Source organism: Podarcis melisellensis, assembly GCF_964234715.1.
Source record: "Podarcis melisellensis genome assembly, chromosome: 8".
NCBI classification, from domain to species: domain Eukaryota; kingdom Metazoa; phylum Chordata; class Lepidosauria; order Squamata; family Lacertidae; genus Podarcis; species Podarcis melisellensis.
The window spans coordinates 4,066,838-4,087,465 of NC_138540.1; the positions used below are offsets into that span (position 1 = coordinate 4,066,838).

At 47.5% G+C, this 20,628-nt stretch overlaps 1 protein-coding gene across 3 annotated transcripts in view; it reads right to left on the reverse strand.

Moving 5' to 3' along the window:
- Positions 1-20,628, reverse strand: part of ADD2 (adducin 2) — a 69,702-nt gene that overhangs the window by 10,384 nt on the left and 38,690 nt on the right. For 2 of the 3 annotated variants that reach the window (XM_081921311.1, XM_081921312.1), the window contains exons 2-10: positions 15,320-15,530; positions 14,053-14,188; positions 11,118-11,269; positions 9,797-9,877; positions 8,576-8,725; positions 6,249-6,392; positions 5,668-5,766; positions 1,950-2,126; positions 851-1,102 (exon numbers count right to left, since the gene is read on the reverse strand). In XM_081921311.1, coding sequence (XP_081777437.1) covers positions 851-1,102; positions 1,950-2,126; positions 5,668-5,766; positions 6,249-6,392; positions 8,576-8,725; positions 9,797-9,877; positions 11,118-11,269; positions 14,053-14,188; positions 15,320-15,502 — 1,374 coding nt within the window. In that variant the 5' untranslated portion in view covers positions 15,503-15,530. Of the gene's footprint in view, positions 1-850; positions 1,103-1,949; positions 2,127-5,667; positions 5,767-6,248; positions 6,393-8,575; positions 8,726-9,796; positions 9,878-11,117; positions 11,270-14,052; positions 14,189-15,319; positions 15,531-20,628 lie in introns of those variants that run through there. The other variant, XM_081921313.1, reaches the window with a different exon arrangement.

Genomic DNA, 20,628 nt, shown 5'->3' on the forward strand with positions numbered 1-20,628 from the left:
TCAGGTTCCTAATTCAGCAAGAAGAGCTTTTCAGATCATTGTGACCCCCATCTTCTCTCGCTCACCTCACTGTGTGGGCCCTGCTGTCATATGACTAGTCCTCATGAACGGTATAATCTGCCACTACTGAAGGTCACAACTTATTACCTATTTCCTGATTGTCACTGAAAACAGAAATGTATGTCCTCTGATTTTCTGAATACTCCAAGGCAGAATTTTTCTTGAAATGAGTTAAATGGCCTGACTGAATTAAAACAGCTTTTTGAATCTTTAAACTCTCCTCCATGGTGAATACCTCCTATACCAGCCAGTGGCTGCTTCTGGGGGTGGGGGAACGGACGGACCTGGAGGAGTAGCCTCAGCGCAAGAGGACAGAGGTTTGTCACACGAATAATGGGACTCAGAAAAGGGCAACCAAAATTATCAAGGGGGTTGACTGACTCCCCTGTGAAGAAAAGTTGCAGTATTGGGGACTTTTTAGTGTAGGGAAAAGGTGACTATGACAGAAGTTTATAAAATAGTGCATGGATAGAAAGCAAGTTTTTATGCTTCTGTCATAGCATTAATGAAGCTGAATTCAGAACAGAGAAAAGAAAGTCCTTTTTTACTCAGCACAGTTAAACTCTGGAACTGTAGGCGCTGTAACTCTCCAAAGGTGCACTCCTCCACTGTCTCCTGAGACAGATGTCAACCAACCAACCAAACAACCAACTGTCCCCTAAATTTCTGCTGTAGCCAATTGGATGGGGGAAGAGGGCCCTGCCTTTCTTTCAGCATGGAAAATGGTGGCCACCTCCCTTATGTGGAACATTTCGCAGGGACAAGAGGCAGTGAATGGTGTTCTCCTTACGGTGGTTTTGGTTCTGCTGGCGCTGCCTTGGCTTTCCTCGGCCACATTCACCCGCAGATAAGTGTTAGGTGTGTTCAGCCAGCGGGTCTTCTCCTTCTGCTGCTTCTGGGCATGCTGCCGGAGAGTTGAGATGGGGGCTCCGTCCTCCTCAAACACAAAGGCTGTGACTGTGGCTGGGATCTCCACCTCACTCTTATGCTTGGTCTTCTCCTGGACAAACGGATAGCGGTAGGCGTAGCCGGTCCGGTAGCCCTAGGAAGGACAAAGAGGGTTCCCTGAAGGCTCCCCTGCATGCTGACCCAGAGGCAAAAGCTTAAGCTGTGAGGCCACTTGCCTTCTGCACAGAAACTACCTGCTGATGTAGAGCAGGATTTTCAATCCCCCAAACCCACCCAAGTTTCTGGACCTGGTGGCTGTTGGCATGCATGAAAAACATTTGTATTTTTACTATCTTGGAGATTACCACATTTCCTATGAGTAACATCAACTGATAGCAGTTCTGATTTATGGGTTAATCATAAGCTAATGTGATTCCTTAATGGGATTTGGTTGCTTGCAAATGCTCAGCTTGCAGTTATAAAATGGTAATCTGACACCATCCATTGTTAGACAATTTCAGCAGACGGCATCCAGGAACTCATTGAATTAAGTTGGGGAAAGGTTTGCTAAAGCCAGAGTGGGGAACCTCAGTGGCCCTCAAGTCACTCTATGTGGCCCTTGGGTTTCTCCCCTCCACACCCCCTGCTGTGCCTTCTTTGCTTTGCCCTCTCCTGGAGTGCTTTTGCCCTGGAGTCTGGGGGTGTCAAAGCCAGCCTGCTTACGGACTCATTGTTAAAACCATGTTTATGGAAGATCATCTTACTCGGCTCTGAGGGATCGCCAAAGAAGAAGACTGTTCCAAGGTAACATCTGCATCAATTGCTCTGCCCATTTTTGCCTCTGGCCCCACCCACCGCTGGCATGTGGGTCCCAGAAGGTTCCCCACAAGGAAACGCATCCCTCAGGTGGGAAGAGGCTCCCCTGCACTAGACAGAGAAAGTGAGGATGGGACACATGTCCAGGAAAATGGGCGCTGTGGCATCTGCGCTTGCAAACACACCAGGTTGTCGAGCATCCTCATCAGAGCCTCAAACTCGTGCTCTCCCAGCCGGCTCTTCTGCATGGGTCCAAAGGTGCTGCCAGCCCATCGGACAGAGCCAACGTCATGGGGCCGGTGCTTCTCTCGCTCCAGGACTATCAGATTCTCTGCTCCGCCAGCACTGGACAAGGCTGAGACCTGGAAAGATGCAAACCACAAGAGAGGCCATATATCCACATGTGGTGTCCAAGCAAAATATCTGGGCGCCGAGAGAATATCTGGAGAATAATTCAGAGATCAAAAAGTGCAGGGGAGAACCAGTTGGGAGCCAATTTGTTGCAAGGGGAGGGAGGCAAGACAGTAGCATCCTTTGGTCATCAAGGAAGTGTGGAAGAAGCCCATGCATTGCCACCCTTCCACCTGCAGATGGCGCTCATGCGCTGGGCCTTGGCACATGGCTGACCTAGTTTTTTCCAGCTGAAGAAGTAGGCTGATGCTCAGAGGGGCAGACAATGGCACTGAGCATCAAAGGCAGGAATTGCAGGAAGTCCAACCTGCCTCCCCCCACCCCCACCCTGCCTGGGGTTGCAGAGCTTATTAGTTCTTGACAAGGGTGGGCAGAGCCAGAAAGACAGAGAAGAGGGCCGGGGAATACTGTTGCTTTTTGGGGATAACATTTTTACAGCCCCAGAAGAGGAAATAGCTGATGAAGCCCACCTGTGTAAATAATAATACAATTGATTAATTTATGGAGTATGAAGCTTGACATTCTATTCTTTAACTTTCTGCATATGCAAAAAAGTAAACATTACCAAATAAATCAGGTGTGATACTCTCACTGATGCTTTTCAACATCTTTATGTGCCCCCTCGCACAGCTTGTCCAGAGTTTTGAGTTAGGATGCCATCAGTATGCTGATGACACCCAACTCTATCTGTTGATGGATGGCCATCCTGACTCGGCCCCAGACACACTGATCAGATGTTTGGAAGCTGTGGCTGGATGGTTATTCGGGAGCCAATTGAAGTTAAATCCTTTGAAGACAGAGGTCCTTTGGCTGGGTTGGGAAGATATGGGATTGGGGGGGCAACTCCCATCTCTTGCGGGGGCGCAATTAGTGCCAGCACTGTCCGTTAAGAGTTTGGGTGTCATCTTTGACACCACCCTTTCCATGGAGGCGCAGATTGCAGCTAAAACAAAGGCGGCATTTTTTCATCTCTGCCAAGCTAAGCAGTTGGCTCTTTACCTCTCTCACCCTGACCTAGACACTGTGATCCATGCGATGGTCACCTCCAGACTGGATTATTGTAACTCGTTCTACGTGGGGCTGCCCTTGAGACTGACCCTGAAACTCCAGCGGGTGCAGAATGCCGCGGCGAGACTCCTTACGGGGTCCTTGCCGCGGGATCACATTCACCCAGTGCTATACCAGTTGCACTGGATCCCGGTGGAGTACAGGGTCAGGTTTAAGGTGCTGGTTTTAACCTTTAAAGCCCTATACGGCCTAGGACTCTCGTACCTACGGGACCGCCTCTCCTGGTATGTCCCACGGAGGACCTTACGTTCTTCAAACAAAAACACCTTGGAGGTCCCAGGCCACAGAGAGGTTAGGCTGGCCTCTACCAGAGCCAGGGCTTTTTCGGCTGTGGCCCCAATCTGGTGGAACGCTCTGTCACAAGAGACTAGGGCCCTGCGGGACTTGACATCTTTCCGCAAGGCCTGCAAGACAGAGCTGTTCCACCAGGCCTTTGCCCAAGGCACAGTCTGACCCCCTCCTTTGGTAATTCTTCACAGAACTCTAGCCCAATGGTTGCCATCAATTTGATTTTAACTGATTTTATAATGAATTGATTTTATAATGCTGTATTATTTTACTGTTGTTAGCCGCTCTGAGCCTGGCTTCGGCTGGGTAGGGCGGGATATAAATAATTTATTATTATTATTATTATTATTATTATTATTATTATTATTATTATTATTAAATTATGCAAAGCAAGAAAATGGGTGCAACTTTTTAATTTTTTTGCAGATCTTAGCAGGAACCAGCTTGGAGGAAGGGATGGGGAGTTTTCCCTTTCTTCTGAGATTCATCAGCATAGGGTGGGGTAGGGATTTTCTTTAGGATCATGACTGGAGCATGGAGGGTTAAACTTCACCCCCCCTCCCTGCAGTGGAAATAGTGCCCCTCTTGGCTTAATTGCTAATTTATTTATTCGTTACATTATACCCCACCTTTCCCTGAAGGAGCTCAGAGTGGCATACATAGTTCTCTCCTCCTCATTTTATCATCACAACAACCCTGTGAGGTAGGTTAGGTGACAGGGCCCTGTAATGTTGGGGCTGGTGGGATTTGTAGTCCAAAATGCCTGGAGGGCACCAGGCTGGGGAAGGACAACGTTCAACCAGCACTTTCCCATCTTCAAAGGCTCTTACCATCCCCAAGCTGCAAATGCGAAGCTGAGCTTGAGAAAAGCAGGCTTTCCCAGAGAGTCCAGAACAGAAGCGTGATTTTCACTGGGGACTTCACAGCTGCCAGGAGCCACCATACTCTGCCAAATTTCACTCTGCAGCATGTTAGGTACACAATGTTCCTTCCATACCACAACTTCTGAAGGAGAAAAACATCATTTCCCTGTGCCTAAAATTTTAATTATTGCAGCTGACGCTACTAAGATGCTACTTGGTTGGAGCCAGCTAAGATCTACTCAGAGTAGGTGCACAACATCAGTTATGTCCACTAATTCCATGGGATCTACTTGGAATGTGGCTAATATTGGAAATAAACCATTGCTAATTTAACAGGGGTGTGTGTGTGTGTGTGTGTATTGGAAATAAACCATTGCTAATTTAACAGGGGTGTGTGTGTGTGTGTGTGTGTTGTGTGTGAAGGCACAACCAGATGCCTTCCTCTGCTCCAGCTGCAGCAAAGCAGGTATTTCCCATAAGAGTCTCTCGAGTCAGTGCAGGTGCTGCAACCTTCCAACAGTTGGACCTCACCCCCAAAGGCGTCCTCTTCCATTGTTTCCAAGACAGGTGGGAGCCAACCAACATGCGTCAACATATATACTATCAATAGTAACTGATACAAACTATCAATATCAATGGATATTGCTTACTTTAGAATGATTTTAAAATACTGTCCCATGAGTATTCTCAGAATGAATTATCTGGGTTGGTTGCCTCCTTGTGAACTTAAATGAACTGGCATTAGACTGACTAGAGTGAGGATGCCCTGATGTGCATTTTTTCGCCTGTGTTGTTACTGTGGCTGCTTTGGACATGCTTATGTGGGGAAAGGACATACCGTAGATTCCGGCATATAAGACAACTTCTTAACCCCGGAAAAGAGGTTAGAAAGTCGTTTTATACGCCGGGTATGGGCTTCGGAAGCAGCAGCAGGGGCGGCAAGCTCTGCTCCGTGTGGCTTTTTCCTGGTGTGGAGCTGCCCAGTGTATTAGGCAACTGGGCTTATAAGACGAACCCCCAAATTGAAGCTGCCAATTTGGGGGGGGGTCGTCTAATACGCCCAGTCGCCTAATACGCCAGAATCTACGGCACACAAATTGAAATAACAATGGTGTCTCTAATGCTGTCAGGGGTCCCTTTACCTTTATCTTTAATGCTGTCAAGCAGTTGGAGTAGATGACCCTTTGAGTCGCTTCCAACTCTATAATTATATGAGTAGATAAAACGTGCCTGGTAACTAAAAGAAGGGGGTCGGGTGTGGTCTGCTGCTCACCTGCACTTCACAGGCAGCCTGCAAATGGAAGATCTTGTAGAAGGCTTCTTCCACTGTGTCTCCCAAGGCCACCACACCATGATTCCGCAACACTAGAACCTGCCAAGAGAAGGAAGGAGAAAGGGTCAGTGAAAACGGGGAAAGCCATAGGTGCTTCTCAATTCTGTATAATTTTTCACACTGCCTCTTGCCCGAGGATTTCAAAAAGTCTGGCTAAGCCCTACTTCAGAGGTCTAGATCCCAAATGCCAGCTCCTCCACTGTTCCACATGTCCCGCCGTCCCCCCACCAGGGAAACTGGCACTTTACCAGTGAATCAGAGCAAACAGCAGTCAGGTTTTCTGTGAATTGACTCTTCCTCTGGTTCCGTGTTAAAGGGCAGGTTTTCCTGGGGAAAGTCGTGAGGCAAACAGACAGAAAACCACTTGGACCCCTGCCTGGAAGGCACGGGGCAAGCAGAAATCCTCTTGCACCTGGGCTTTCTGGGCACAAAACAAGCAGTGTGGACAATCCCTAAGGGCTGTTTGATGCGCCACAGTGCCAGAGGACGCTGAAGCCTGAATGCTACCTCTCAACCCTCACCTTGCAGGTGGGTCCTAGACACTTTTGCAGCTCGATTCTGTCCGCTTCTTCCTCCATCTCCCCGTTGAAGTCAAAGTACACCATGTTCCCTGCCAGCAGTGCATCGTGGGAAATGGGCAAGAGGCCGTGCTTCATGGCAGACACCTGGGAAGGAAGAGAGAGCAGAGACAGAGAGGCAAAGATGAGCAGGTAGAGCCATCCCTTGTCTTTCCATCGACGCATCTAGACTGTGCCTTGGGTGGGCAACAGAGGTGGGCCTGACCTTTGCACCGTAGGTCACATCCCAGGCATGCCAGAGTCAGAGATTTCTCCATCCCACCTTCCAGGCAAGCGAGAGGCATCCAGGTGCAAGGGCACCTTTCCAGCCAGGCAAAAGCACTCGGTGGCAAGAAGGGCCTTTTACCAGCTGCAGTTGCTTCAACAGTTGTGGCCATTCCTGGACTGGGAAAGCCTGGGCACAGTAGTTCATTGGTTACTTCAAGGCTGGATTGCTGCAATGCACTCTATGTGGGGCTTCCCTTGTACTTGATACAGAAGTTAATGTGCAATGCTGCAGCATGATTGCTGACAGGATCGAGGCCTTGTCAGCATACAACACGTGTGTTCATAGATCTGCACTGGTTGGCAATTTGCTACCAGGCCAGATTCAAGGTGTGACTATTAGCATATAAAGCCCTTAACAACTTGGGACCTGTTCTGTATGTGAGATGGCCTTACCCCGCCTGTGCCTGCTCGACTGCTTTGAATGGAACTGGCACTGTTACAGGGGCCACATAATACCCCTTCCTCATCTCTAAGGATGCCATTTTTTAGTGTGGCAGCACCAACACTTTGGAACTCCCTCCCTATTGACATCAGCCTTCACTGTACTCTTTCAGGACCTGCTAAAACATTATTTTGTTTAGACAAGCCCACCCAGATGCTGAGGAGGCTGTTGTGAGCCTTGTTGGTGGTTGCAAAGGAGTCATGAGTTTCTGCTCTCCTCCCACCCACCCACAAGCCTGGAATCTAGCCATGTTCTGTCCCTTCCCTTAACACAGGGGTGCCCAAACTTTTTTCAAAGAGGGCCAGATTTGATGAAGTGAACATGCATGAGGGCCGACCAGGTTGTTTAGCTTTTTTACAATTTTATCCCAAAGCTGTTGAGCTTTTTTTAATTATTATTATTTTACCCCAGGAAATAAACCAACCGGTGGGCCGAATTAGGCCATGGAAACAGACTTTGGACATGCCTGCCTTAACACCTTCCAATGCCTTTCACCAACATCCCCTCTGGGCGTTATGAGCCACAACCTGGGGATCTTGCAATGGAGTCAGGCTACTTTCTCAGAGGGAGTCTTTATTTGGGGACCTCCTGGCCAGAGGACACAGTCCCCTGCAGTTTTCCCAATGACTGCAAAACAGTGCAAGAGTCCTATATCCAGCTCCTTCAGGGAGGTGGAATCTACCAGCCAATCTACTTAAGGCTTCTTCAGCTGGCTATAGCTCTTTGCAGAGACTACAGCCCCCATAGCTGATTCAGAAGCTGTCCAAGGTCCTGATCTTGACTGAGCCTAGACTTTGACTGGACCCTGCCTGATTCCTGGCCATAGAACCAGGTGCAGGGATTCTGTTCCTCTTCCCTGTCTCATTTGCTGCTTTGTGGTTTCCTCTAAACATCTCATTTCTCTTCTCCTGTCACCTCTGTACTGCTGGTGAGTATTCTCCCTAAAACTCAGAGCCAGTGCATAGTTAAGCTATGGAACTCCCTCCCACAGGAGGAAGTGATGACTTGGAGGGCTTTAAAAGAGGATGGGACAAGTTCATGGAGGAGTAGAGGACTATTGGTGGCTACGAGCCATGGTGGCTGGGCTCTGCCTCCACAGTTGGAGGCAGTCGCTGGAAACCACAGGAAGGGAGAGCGCTCTTGCCTTTGAATCCTGCTTGCTGGTTTCCCAGTGGTGTCTGGTTGGCCCCTGCGAGGACGAGATGCTGGCCTAGATGGGCCTTTGGTCTGATCCAGCAGGCGCCTCTGATGTTCTTATTTGAATAAACCCAAAAGATGCCCTGGTTTACATGATGCCTTCCAGATAGCACTGTTGGGTTCAGTGTTGGGCATGCTGGATACTGTGAAACTGGGGTCCCCCTGACTATTCCTAAGACCTTCTCCCATTCAGAGTCTCCCAGAGTCTCTGCAGTGCACAAGGAGGGATGGCGAGGCCAAGCTGTTCCAAGCTTAATGCTCTTCTATAAATCAGCCTCGGAGCCAGCCCAAATGTCTGGGCAGGAGGCTCTGTCTGCTGTTTCTCGTTGCTCTGTCAGCAAGACAAATGGACAGCGTTCCTTACTGCAGCAGTGGCTGGCGTGTGCAGATGGATGAGGCATCTCACGTCTGGTCTGGCTGCATAGATGGCAGAGTGCAGGCTGAACCTACGGGTATCCACTGGGAAGCTGGTGCTGCCTGCCTCCACCACCTCTCCCAGGATGTTCACTTTAACCTGCAGTGCAAAAGAAAAGGTGGAAGCACAGATGGGTGAGACGTTAGGGTGCTGAATTGTACCCTAAAGGTGATGTCTGGATGGCAGCTTCCTTTTGGGGATAGAGTGGGTAGGGGACGCAGTCTTTCCCAAACCAAGTGGCAAGCTAGGTTGACAAGTGCCATGGTAAATACATTTTTGACAATATTCAAGGCTCATGGCAATCCAGCTACAATCCTCTCATGAGGGAGTCTGCCTGCTGCATCTCTGCATGAGTCACTGCTCTGGTTTTGCAAGCTTCCAATAATACCCACTGTGAATGAGTGATCCAACTGCACCTCATGCAGAGACACAGTGGAGCTTCTCAACCTTGCTGGAGGCTGACTCTTCCACCTCTGCATGTTACTCTTCTAGACTTGCAGACCTCCACTCAGGTCTAGAGATGCAGCAGAAGTCTCTGCCGTCAGATGCTCTGCTTGCTGTATCTTTGTGTGAGTCTTTGATCTGCGAGTGCCACCTGGCTGGGCAGAGGATAGACCAAGGCAGTAACTTTGCAGAAATACAGAGGACTGGAATCCCCCCCCCCCAAGGACAGACAATTCTTAACCTTACCCATTCTAAGAAGAAATATTTTCAGTCACAAGAGTGACAGGTACTTCCCATTTTAATTCAGACCCAGAGTGTGCCCTTTTATCAGAATTCTGCACTTTCTCATTTTACCCCCTCTCAACCCACACCCGGCCCCAGCAATCCTTTGCACATCAGACAGCAAAATATGAAACAGAGACCTCACCCTTCCAAGCCTCTCTGCAGTTGGTGATTCCTTGGGTTTTATAAGGCTTATATTGCCTCCTCCAACCTCCAGGTATTTTAGTTTCCAGTTCCTATCAGCTGACCAAGTCATTTGCCCTCCATGATGCCAAGGGAACTGGGGGTGAAGACTCCGCCCCATGCCTCTCATGATGTGTTGTCTGACCCTCAAGGGAGGTGTTGTACTTATTTATTAATAATGCCTTAAGTGTGAAGATGCTCAAACCCTCAAGTTAGCCAGTTGTGGAAATGGAGAGAGGAAGAGGGGTCTTGTGTGCTCACCAGGCTAGAAGCTGTAACTTCAGGACAGGAAAGGCCCACAGGGCAAATCAGGAAGTGGTCCTGTTCTTTGCTGACTCTCAGCTGTGAAAGGAAGACAAGAAGAGAATGGTGAGCTCAAGTCTTCCTTTCTCCTTGGGCTCCTGTGGCCTCCTTCTTCCCTAGGGAAATTAAGGTCAGAAGGCTCTTCCCTTCATTTCGTTATTTCCCCTTGAGTCTTCATCCACCTTTAAGACACCTTTTATTTCTGCCATTTCTTACTATAAGATCCCAGGATGGCTAATGACAATATAATTTACCGTTATAAAAACAGATAAAACAATTACAGGTATAAAAACAAGTAAAACTGTTCCAGTCAGCTCAGTACAGTGTAAATTATGCCAAAGAGGTGGGTCCCACAAAACAAAAAACAAAACAAAACACACCCTAACGGCAAAGGGTGTCAGTATCTGGTGAAACCTATACAATGAAGATGGTAGAACACCTCTGTGGGGAGGGAGGTCCACAGTTTAGTGGCTACCGCAGGGGAAGTCCTCTCCTGAGCTGCCATTTCCCGGGCGGAACACCCAAGAGGGTCAGCAGAGATGGAGACCATCTTTCAGATATTTGGGGCCTAAGCTGCTCAGGGCTTTAAATACTGTTACACATCGCCACAAACTCTGAGTGTTGAAAGACTGACTCCAGGGGTTCCAGGCGCTTACGTTCCTTGGAATGAAGGTCAGCAGAGACTGTGGTGTCTTTAGGACGTGTGATTTCATTTACAAACATCTACAACCTGAGCATAAGATGGAGGGGCTCACAGCATTGACACCCCAACAGATCTTGCTTCTCTATTAGTCACGGCTTTGGATCCAGCACAGAGCAAGCTGGTCCCTGTGTCTCCAGCTTCCAGCCTGCTTCCATCTCAGCCCTTTCACACACACCCTGGCTGTTGTTTTCTTACCTAGAAGCTGGGTGGGGGTGGAGGAAAGAGGGAGCATAGCCTGGAGGGCCACCTCACTGAGCTGTAGCTTTTACACCCTACCTCATTCTTTTGGGACAGTTAAGGTCACTGTCTTAAAAAGAAACTTGTCTGACCAGTTCGGCAACCACCTGTTAGATTTTGGCCCTCACTGGGTACAGGAGCCCAAGAATTAGGACTCAGGGCATCATCCAAACTGACCCCACCAAACACACAACAATATCATTGCAAGGACCTTCTTGCCTTGAGCCAAAGGGGATAAAGTGGGCATTGACCAAGAAAAAGGAGATTTCAAGGCGTCTTGTTTCCTGGCCACTGAAGGAGCCCCTGAGCAAAGTGGGTGGCAGGGAAGGGGTCCCTCACCGTGACGCAGGTGCTGCTGAGCTGCGCCCAGCCATAGAGATCCAGCAGCCGGTAGACGCTGCTGACTTTGCAGCGCATGAGCCTCTCCCCTTTGGCGAAGGACGTTGAGTCAATGCCCTGGAGGTCATTGATGGGGGTCACCGTGGAGAGGTCTGCGGGAGAGAAAGCGCACAGGAGGGGTCAGCTGGTTAAACAAACACAGTCAAGGCATCACTGGAGCTGGGTGAAACGGTCCATTTGCATGTTCCACCCATGGCTCTGGAGAAGCAACATTGCCTCTCACTTTCCTCCATTCCTTGTGGATGATTTAATTTTCTATTTGAAACAGAGGTGGGGAACCTATTTGACACCACAGGACACATTCTTATCCAGATAGGCTTTGCAGACCAAATTTGACAGGTGGGTGGGAAATTGCTTGATGTCACAATGACGCCAGATTCAAGGTGCCTTGAAGTTCTGAAATCAGGACTTCAAAGCACCATTTAAGGTACTGCTGAAATGAAGACCCCCTCCTGGCTTTAGCAAACGATTATGAATCCGGAAGAACATACGAAGAGCCTGCTGGGTCAGGCCAAAGGCCCATCTAGCCCAGCATCCTGTTCTCCCATTGCTGCCTCTGACCATGAAAGCAGAGCAGAGCCATTGTGGCTCATAGCGATATGGCTTTGCCCTGGCCTCTTTTAAAGCCATGCAAGTTGGTGGCCATCACTGCCTCCTGTGGGAGTGAGTTCCATAGTTTAACTCTGTGCTGTGTGAAGGAGAACTTTCCTTTATCTGTCTTGAAGGGGCTGGCATCAGATGCCCTCCTAAAATGGAGGGGGGACACTTCAATTTAGCCGGGGACTTGACGCAAGTGACTTTCTGAATCAGGAAAGCGTTTGCATGGAATCTGGTCAAACTGAGCAGAGCTCTACCCCACCCCCACCCCACTGGTCAGCTGGCGGGCAGGGAGTTACAGGTGAAACTCGGAAAATTAGAATATCGTAGAAAAGTTCATTTATTTCAGTAATTCAACTTAAAAGGTGAAACTAATATATGAGATACTCATGACTTGCAAAGCAAGATATGTCAAGCCTTTATTTGTTATAATTGTGATGATCATGGCGTACAGCTGATGAAAACCCCAAATTAACAATTTCAGAAAATTACTGCCTCAGTGTGGCGTGGCATGGATGAGAGCAGCTTTTGCATCTCATTTGGAAACCATGGACCCAGAGTCTGGAGGAAGAATGGGGAGGCACACAATGCCAGATGCTTGAAGTCCAGTGTGAAGTTTCCACAGTCTGTGTTGATTTGGGGAGCCATGTCATCAGCTGGTGTTGGTCCACTGTGCTTCATGAAGTCCAGGGTCAACACAGCCGTATACCAGGAGATTTTGGAGCACTTCATGCTTCCGTCCGCACACGAGCTTTATGGGGATGCTGATTTCATTTTCCAGCAGGACTCTGGCACCTGCCCACACTGCCCAAAGTACCAAAACCTGGTTCAATGCCCATGGGATTACTGTGCTTGATTGGCCAGCAAACTTGCCTGACCTGAACCCCCATAGAGAATCTATGGGGCATTGCCAAGTGCAAGATGAGAGACATGAGACCGAGCATTGCAGAAGAGCTGAAGGCTGCTATTGAAGCATCCTGGTCTTCCATAACACCTCAGCAGTGCCACAGGCTGAGAGCATCCATGCCACACCGCATTGAGGCAGTAATTGATGCAAAAGGGGCCCAAACCAAGTACTGAGTACATATGCATGCTTCCACTTCTCAGAGGTCCAATATTGCTCTATTTGCAGTCCTTGTTTTGCTGATTTCATTTAATATTCTAATTTTGTGAGATTGTTAATTTGGGGTTTTCATCAGCTGTGTGCCATGATCATCACAAGTATAACAAATAAAGGCTTGACATCTCTCACTTTGCATGTCATGAGTCTATCTCATATATTAGTTTCACCTTTTAAGTTGAATTACTGAAATAAACGAACTTTTCCACGATATTCTAATTTTTCGAGTTTCACCTGTAAATCCTGCTGCTTTGGTTACATGCACCTGTTCCTGTCTGGAAACAGGCATGGGCAGCCAATGCAGGATTTAATCCTGACCTTCTGGCCCATCAGCTGACCTTACAACCATTTGGCTAGTCCAAACCATCACTTCCTCTTACCATTTCAGGAGAAAGACCCTCCCTCACTGGCCATCAAGTATCTCAAGGGACAGGATGGAGAGAGAGGAAGGCGGTCAGGAATTGTGGCTGGGGTGGGGGTAGCTGCAGAACGAAGAGTTGGATCCCTTTTGGGGCTGGTGGTTCATGTGTCAGGTGGGTGGGGGTTCTGCAGAAGTGAATGCTGAGAGCAATGCGTGGGTCCGCCAAATTCAAAACAAGGTTGAAAAGTGGGGGGGGGGGGCGTCCCATGAGAAGGCCAGGTCAGGGTATAGTGTGGGACAAAAGGCTGAGCACAGTCAGGCCTTGCTGGAGTCACTGGGGCTGCATTCACACCATACATTTAAACCACTGTGACACCACTTTAAACAGTCACAGCTTCCCCCAAAAAACTTCTGGGAGCTGTAGTTTGTTAAGGGTGCTACGTGTTGTTAGGAGACCCCTTCCCTATTCCCCTTCCAGAGCTACCGTTCTCCATGGAGAGGGGCTGATTATTAGACCGCTCTAGGCATTGTAGTTCTGGGAGGGGAATAGGGGTCTCTTCACAACGCTCAGCCCCATATATATTCTTTGGGGGAAGCCGTACGTGTTTAAAAAGTGGTATGACATTCCTTCAGATGTAATGGTGTGAATGACACCTGTGTGGTGGCCAGGAGGCTTGTGTTGATGTGAGGCACAGGCAGATTTGTTGGCGAGAGGAGGGAGGGAGGAGGAAAGGGGCTCGGGAGACGGAGAAGGTGCTTTGGCACCAGACCCATTCGTACAAGGGATGCCAACTTACTCAAGGGCGAAGGCGGGAAGACGGAAGGGGCAGTGCTGGCCATGAAGTCTGCAATCTGCCGGAGGGCCCAGATATTGGAGTTGTTTCCTTTCTTCATTTGCTCCTGGATGAGGCTCTCCAGCTCCTCCCTGAAAGACTGGGGTGGGGGAAACCCACAGAGACCCTGAATGATCCAGGCTGCAGCAGCTCCTCCTCCTCCTCCTCCTCCTCCTCCTCCTCCTCCTCCTCCTCGGTACCTTTCAAACTCTGACATTCGCTTGCTCAAGAATGACCACTTCATTCATTTGGATATTCAGGAACCAGAGAGAGACCCTTTCATCTGCCCAGGAAGACTCTCTGGCTGATCCAAAAGTGGTCATTCTTACAATAAAGGGAGACTTCATTGTAAAACCACAGCAGGGCATGAGAAGTGGCACCAGCATTGTCACTGTTTTTTGGCAAGATCTTGCGAGATCTCACCCACGTCCCGCAAGATCTCGCCAGAACCAACCTCTGCTCAGCTAGGTAAGGGATGCTTTGGCGGCAGGGCAGCGTAGCATTTCCTGTTTCACCTCAAATGGTGCAATGGGATGAATCATCCCTGAACCACTGAAGGACTCTGGATTCAATCACAGTAATGGCTTTCTATCCCACTGCAGCTGTTAATTAACTTCACAGTGCTGGGATCATTGTTAATCTTAAAGGTACCCACATAATTTGGGAAAATGAGAAGTGGAATTGTAACATTTATTGGTTTCCATAGCCGTGTGTGTGTGGTAAAGGGGGGGGGGGCTTTTCCTATTGCCAGGAGTCAGAAACCCTTATTGATCAACTGCAAATCACTCAGGAGATCAGCTAGTACAGTAGACCCAAATATGCACAGGTCCTGAATCAAGCACAGGAGGAAAGTTTGAACAAAAGAATGTAAAGAATTACTTTGATAAAATACATATTTTGTTATGTGCAAATGGCTTTAGATACCTATTAGGTCCATAAATTACCATATAGCATATATTCAACACAAAAACAGTGACAATTTGTTGTTGACAAGGGACAGCTGGACTTACAAAGGGCCCCAATACCTTCATTAGCTTAGGGCCTCATCAAACCTAAATCTGGCCCTGCCTGTAGCCCAGAGCAGGTCATGTGGCCCTGCCTCAAGGTCAGACATGCTCACCGGCTCAAGCTGAGCTCTGCCGTTCCTGAGGGGAATGGCTCTTGCCTTGCTGCACAATGTCCCCCCGCCCTGTCAAATCTGGCTTGCGCCATTGAGGTGGGAGATACTCACAGGGCTTTGCAGAATCATGGTGACTCTTTTCTTCTGCTCCATCAGGTTGAAGTCTTGGCGCAGGTCGGCAGCCATGTTCCTGATGCGCAGGTACTCAGGGTCATCTTCTGAGAACCGGTCAAAGTAATGCTGGCTTTGGGTGGGGAGGGAGGAGACCTCCTCAGGGATGGTCTCACTGCTCATTTTGGATGTTCTAGTCTACTTTGGGGACCTGCGCAAACAAAGATGGAAAGGCCAATTGCATCCTCTCTCTCTAGAATCCTAGAACCATAGAAGTGCAGAGATGGAGGGGACTCCCAAGGGTAATCTAGTCCAAATGTCTGCAATGCAGGAATGACAGTTGAACAATTCCGGACAGATGGCCATCCAACCTCTGTTTAAAAACCTCCAGCAAAGGAGAGTCCATCACCTTCCAACGGCCAAACAGCTCTTGCCCTCAGAAAGTTCTTCCTCGTGTTTAGCTGGAATCTCCTTCCATGTCATTTGAATCCTACCCTCTGGAGCAGCAAAAAACAGGCTTGTTCTATCTTCCATGTGGCACAGCCCTTTGGATATTTGAAGGTGGCTATTATGTCATCCACACTTCCCTTTGTCCCACAATTTCTTCCATTGGTCTGTGATTTCAAGGCACAAGTCCAATAGGTTTTCCCTTTGTCCCGCCTCTTTGCCCGAGAAAACCCACTTTACCGCTGAATCGGAACAGAAGTCAACCCACAGGAAACCTGATTGATGAGCCCAGGCTAACCATACCCAGCTCCCTCCCAAGGCTTGGTTTCCAGACCCTTCATCATCTTGGTCACCCTCCTCCGCACACCTTCCAGCTCTAATATCAACACAGCAATGTTAAGAAATTGCCCAAGCCTCCTTCCCCAGAATCCAGCACTTTGATGTCAGAACGCACCTCTTGACAATGCTTGAGGGGGTTTATATACTTCTGGGATCACAGGGGGAAGTGGGCAGGGTGTGTGTGTGTGGGGGGGAGCTGCAGGCTGAGTCACAAACAACTGCATATCAGGCTGACAGAAAGCCCCGGCGTAAATTACACATTACAGCAAATCTTCTCTGTTCATTATTGCTAAAAACGTTTAATTACAACCTTGGAGCCCAGATGGCATGTGGCTTGAAGGCAAAAGCACGTGAGTCTCTTACTTCCAGCAAGAAGAGTAGGCAGAAAATCTAGAGAGACCTGAAACCGTTACTCATCTGGTCACCTATGGCGAGGAAGAATCTTCTCCCGGGGACCAAGCCTAACAAAAAGCCACAAATTACTTACTCAAAGTATATGTGATCAGGGAGGAAGAGAACATTAATTGCACGGTTGTAATGCTCTTATTGTGGGTGGTGCTGTGGATTAAACCACAGAGCCTAGGACTTGCTGATCAGAAGGTTGGCAGTTTGAATCCCCACAACGGGGTGAGCTCCGGTTGCTCGGTCCCTGCTCCTGCCAACCTAGCAGTTTGAAAGCACATCAAAGTGCAAGTAGATAAATAGGTACCACTCTGGTGGAAAGGTAAACGGCGTTTCTGTGCGCTGCTCTGGTTCGCCAGAAGCGGCTTAGTCATGCTGGCCACATGACCCGGAAGCTGTCTGCAGACAAACGCCAGCTCCCTCAGCCAATAAAGCGAGATGAGCACTGCAACCCCAGAGTAGGCCACGACTGGACCTAATGGTCAGGGGTCCCTTTACCCTTTAATGCTCTTATTGCACTACTTAGAAGCAGCTGGACCAGCCTAAGTGTTTGGTGCCACATATGATTCCCCCTCCCAGCAGAGCATCCAGCACAATCATCCCCCCCATGTCCGTGAAGGCTGCTAGGAGGATATGCTGTTCCCTTGTTTGCACTAGGTCAGACTTGCTCCCTTCCCTTCTGCCATCCCTTATGGCATCCGTAATCTGCCAGATGAGAGGGTTTGCTTCCCTTGGTCTCATGGTATGGCCAGGCCCTGACAAACAGGGCTGCAAACAGGAAAGGTGTGTTTTACTTATTTATTTCAGAAAATTTATACACTGCTTGACTGTAAAAAAACCAAAAACATTGTTAGTAAGAAGACTTAACTGTGTTTATGCACTGAAAATCAATGAACAAAATATGAAGAATTAACAGCAAAAATGCAAGACATTCGAAAAGTTGACATAACAGCAGACTAAAAACAGATCAAAACCTGTATGAACTTTTCAAATGTCTGGGTAGGTTTGTCTGACCAAGAAGGTTTTAGCAAGTGCTGAGAAGAGTTCAGTGAAGGAGCCTGACTGCTGTCAAGAGGCAGGGAGTTCCAGAGTGTAGCTGCTACTGCTGCTGCACTAAAAGATTGGTTCCATACAAATGCGGAAGGGGTCCTTATGTGACACCTGTAACAGAGCCAGTCTCGCCAATCGAAGCTGTCAGTTGGGCGTATATGGGCAAGGCGATCTCACAGGTAAACTGGTCCCAAGCTATTATACTCATAATACTACGAACTTTGCCCAGAAGCAAACTGGCAGCCAGTGCAAGACCCTGAGCAACAGTGCCGTGTGCTGACGAGGCCTTATGTAGCACATCCCCTGCCAGACAGGACTATGAAGCAGAATTTCATTCCTTGGGCCTCTGGGTTTGCATGTGTGTGTGTGTCTGGGGCACATCTCTCACTCTTCTGTCTAAATATTTGAACACATGCTGGCTGTTAGCATTGATGAATGGACCAAAAACCCAACACACGCTATGTTCACACAACATTCCTTTCTAGAATCAATGGAGGGGGAGTGCGTGTTTTCTCCAAGTAGTTTGTTCACAATCCAGATATATTGCACATTATTCTTGCCCCTGAAAACTGCTTCCTGAGAAACTGGTTTCATTTTTAATATAAGAACTCAGCTCGATTCTGCATTACCCTGCAGCACATCCATTTGAAAACAGAGGAAGACAGGTGTAGGTGGTTTGGGCAATGGCGGGTGTGTGTGTGTGTCTACCTCTACCCAATGATGTTGTGGGTGAGCATAAACCAAGATCACAACCCCCACCTCCTTCTCTATTCACCTGGGGCAAATGGAAAAAGCAAGGATAGCCTCATCAAAGGGAGGATTTTTTATTGCCCATCAACTCACCAAACCCAGCATTGTGGATGGCAGGATCTATTTTTTTTTAATATAATTTTTATTAGGTTTATAATATTCAAAATTCAAATTGCAAATACATGTTTCCATAAATCTAATGGACTCCCCCCATCTTCCGATCACTGCATTCTCTGTATATCCAAAACCTCAGCAATTTGTTGACTTATCTTAAACATAATAATATATCTTCCATTTTATCGTGATATCTGGTCTCTAAACATTTCAATCCAAATCCATTAATTTTTAGTTTCAACACAATAAAATTATTTCATTACACCACTTCTGTCTTGTTGTGCCTTATTTACCAATTCAAAAATTTACCGATACTAAAGCTGTACTTTCCTAGAGAGGAGCATTTTTTAACATTCATACAACTTATAATACTTTTTCAAATAGTCCTTAAATTTTTCCCAAACTTCCTCCGTTTCTTCTTCTCCCGAGTCTCGAATTCTGCCAGTCATTTCAGCCAGTTCCATATAGTCCATCAGCTGCGTCTGCCATTCTTCCAATGTGGGTAGATTTTGTGTCTTCCAGTGCTTTGCCATCAAGATCCTTGCTGCTGTAGTAGCGTACATAAAGAAAGTTCTATCTTTCTTGGCCACCCTCTGGTCTACCATGCCCAGGAGGAAGGCCTCCGGTTTCTTGGGTACGGTAAATCTAAGCACCTTTTTTAGTTCATTATGTATCATCTCCCAGAAGGCCTTCACCTTCGGGCAGGTCCACCAGAGGTGTAGAAATGTCCCTTCCTCTTCTTTACATTTCCAACATTTATTATCAGACAGGTGATATATCTTTGCAAGCTTGACTGGGGTCATGTACCACCGGTATGTCATTTTCATAATATTTTCCTTCAAGGCACTACATGCCGTGAATTTCATTCCGGTGTTCCATAACCTTTCCCAGTCTTCAAACATAATGTTATGCCCCAAGTCCTGCGCCCACTTTATCATGGAGGATTTAACAATCTCATCCTGTGTATTCCATTTAAGCAGCAAGTTGTACATTCTCGAAATTAGCTTAGATTTTGGCTCAAGCAACTCTGTCTCTAGTTTCGATTTTTCCTCCTGGAAACCCACTTTTTTGTCCGCTTTAAAAACTTCCTGAATTTGAGCATAATGCAACCAATCTCGCACCTTGTTTTTTAACTTTTCCATACTCTGCAACCTCCATTTATCTCCAATTTTTTCAATTATTTCCCAATATTTAGGCCAGTGGGCCTCCATATTGAGTCTTTTACGTGCTTTGGCCTCCATCGGTGAGAGCCACCTCGGAGTTTTACTCTCCAATAAGTCTTTATATTTTGACCAGACCATAAAAATTGCCCTTCTGACAATATGGTTTTTGAACAATTTATGAACTTTAACCTTGTCATACCACAAATATGCATGCCACCCAAAAGCATTATCAAATCCCTCCAGGTCGAGGACATCGGTGTTCTCCAACAAAATCCAATCCTTCAACCAGCAGAGGGCTGCAGATTCATAATATAACTTCAAGTCCGGCAGGGCAAACCCCCCTCTTTCTTTCGCATCTGTTAGTATTTTAAACTTTATTCGGGGCTTTTTGCCCTGCCAGACAAATTTAGACATATCCCTCTGCCATTTTCCAAAACATTCCACCTTATCCACGATCTGGAGGGCCTGAAACAAAAATAGCATTTTCGGCAATACATTCATCTTTATAGCAGCTATTCTGCCCAACAAGGAAAGTTTCAGTCTTGACCATGTTTCCAAGTCTCTTTTGATCTCTGACCAACATTTCTCATAATTGTCCTTAAACAAATTCAAATTTTTGGAGGTCAGGTACACCCCTAAGTACTTTACTTTTTTAACCACATTTAGTTCTGTTTCTTTTCTGAACTCCTCTATTTCAGTAGTTGTCAAGTTTTTTGCTAAAACTTTAGTTTTTTGTTTATTCAGCTTGAATCCCGCCACCCGACCAAAGTCAGAAATTAATTCTAACGCTCTTTTAGTACTAGAGGCTGGCTCCTGTAATGTTAATACCAAGTCATCTGCAAATGCTTTCAGTTTATATTGTTTCTCTCCGACCACAATTCCCTGTGCCAACCGGTCATTTCTAATCATGTTCAATAGCACCTCCAGGACTGAAATAAACAGCAGAGGAGATAGAGGGCACCCCTGTCGTGTCCCTTTTTCAATTTTGAACTCCTCTGTCACCACGTTGTTTACTATCAATTTAGCTTTTTGTTCTGAATAAAT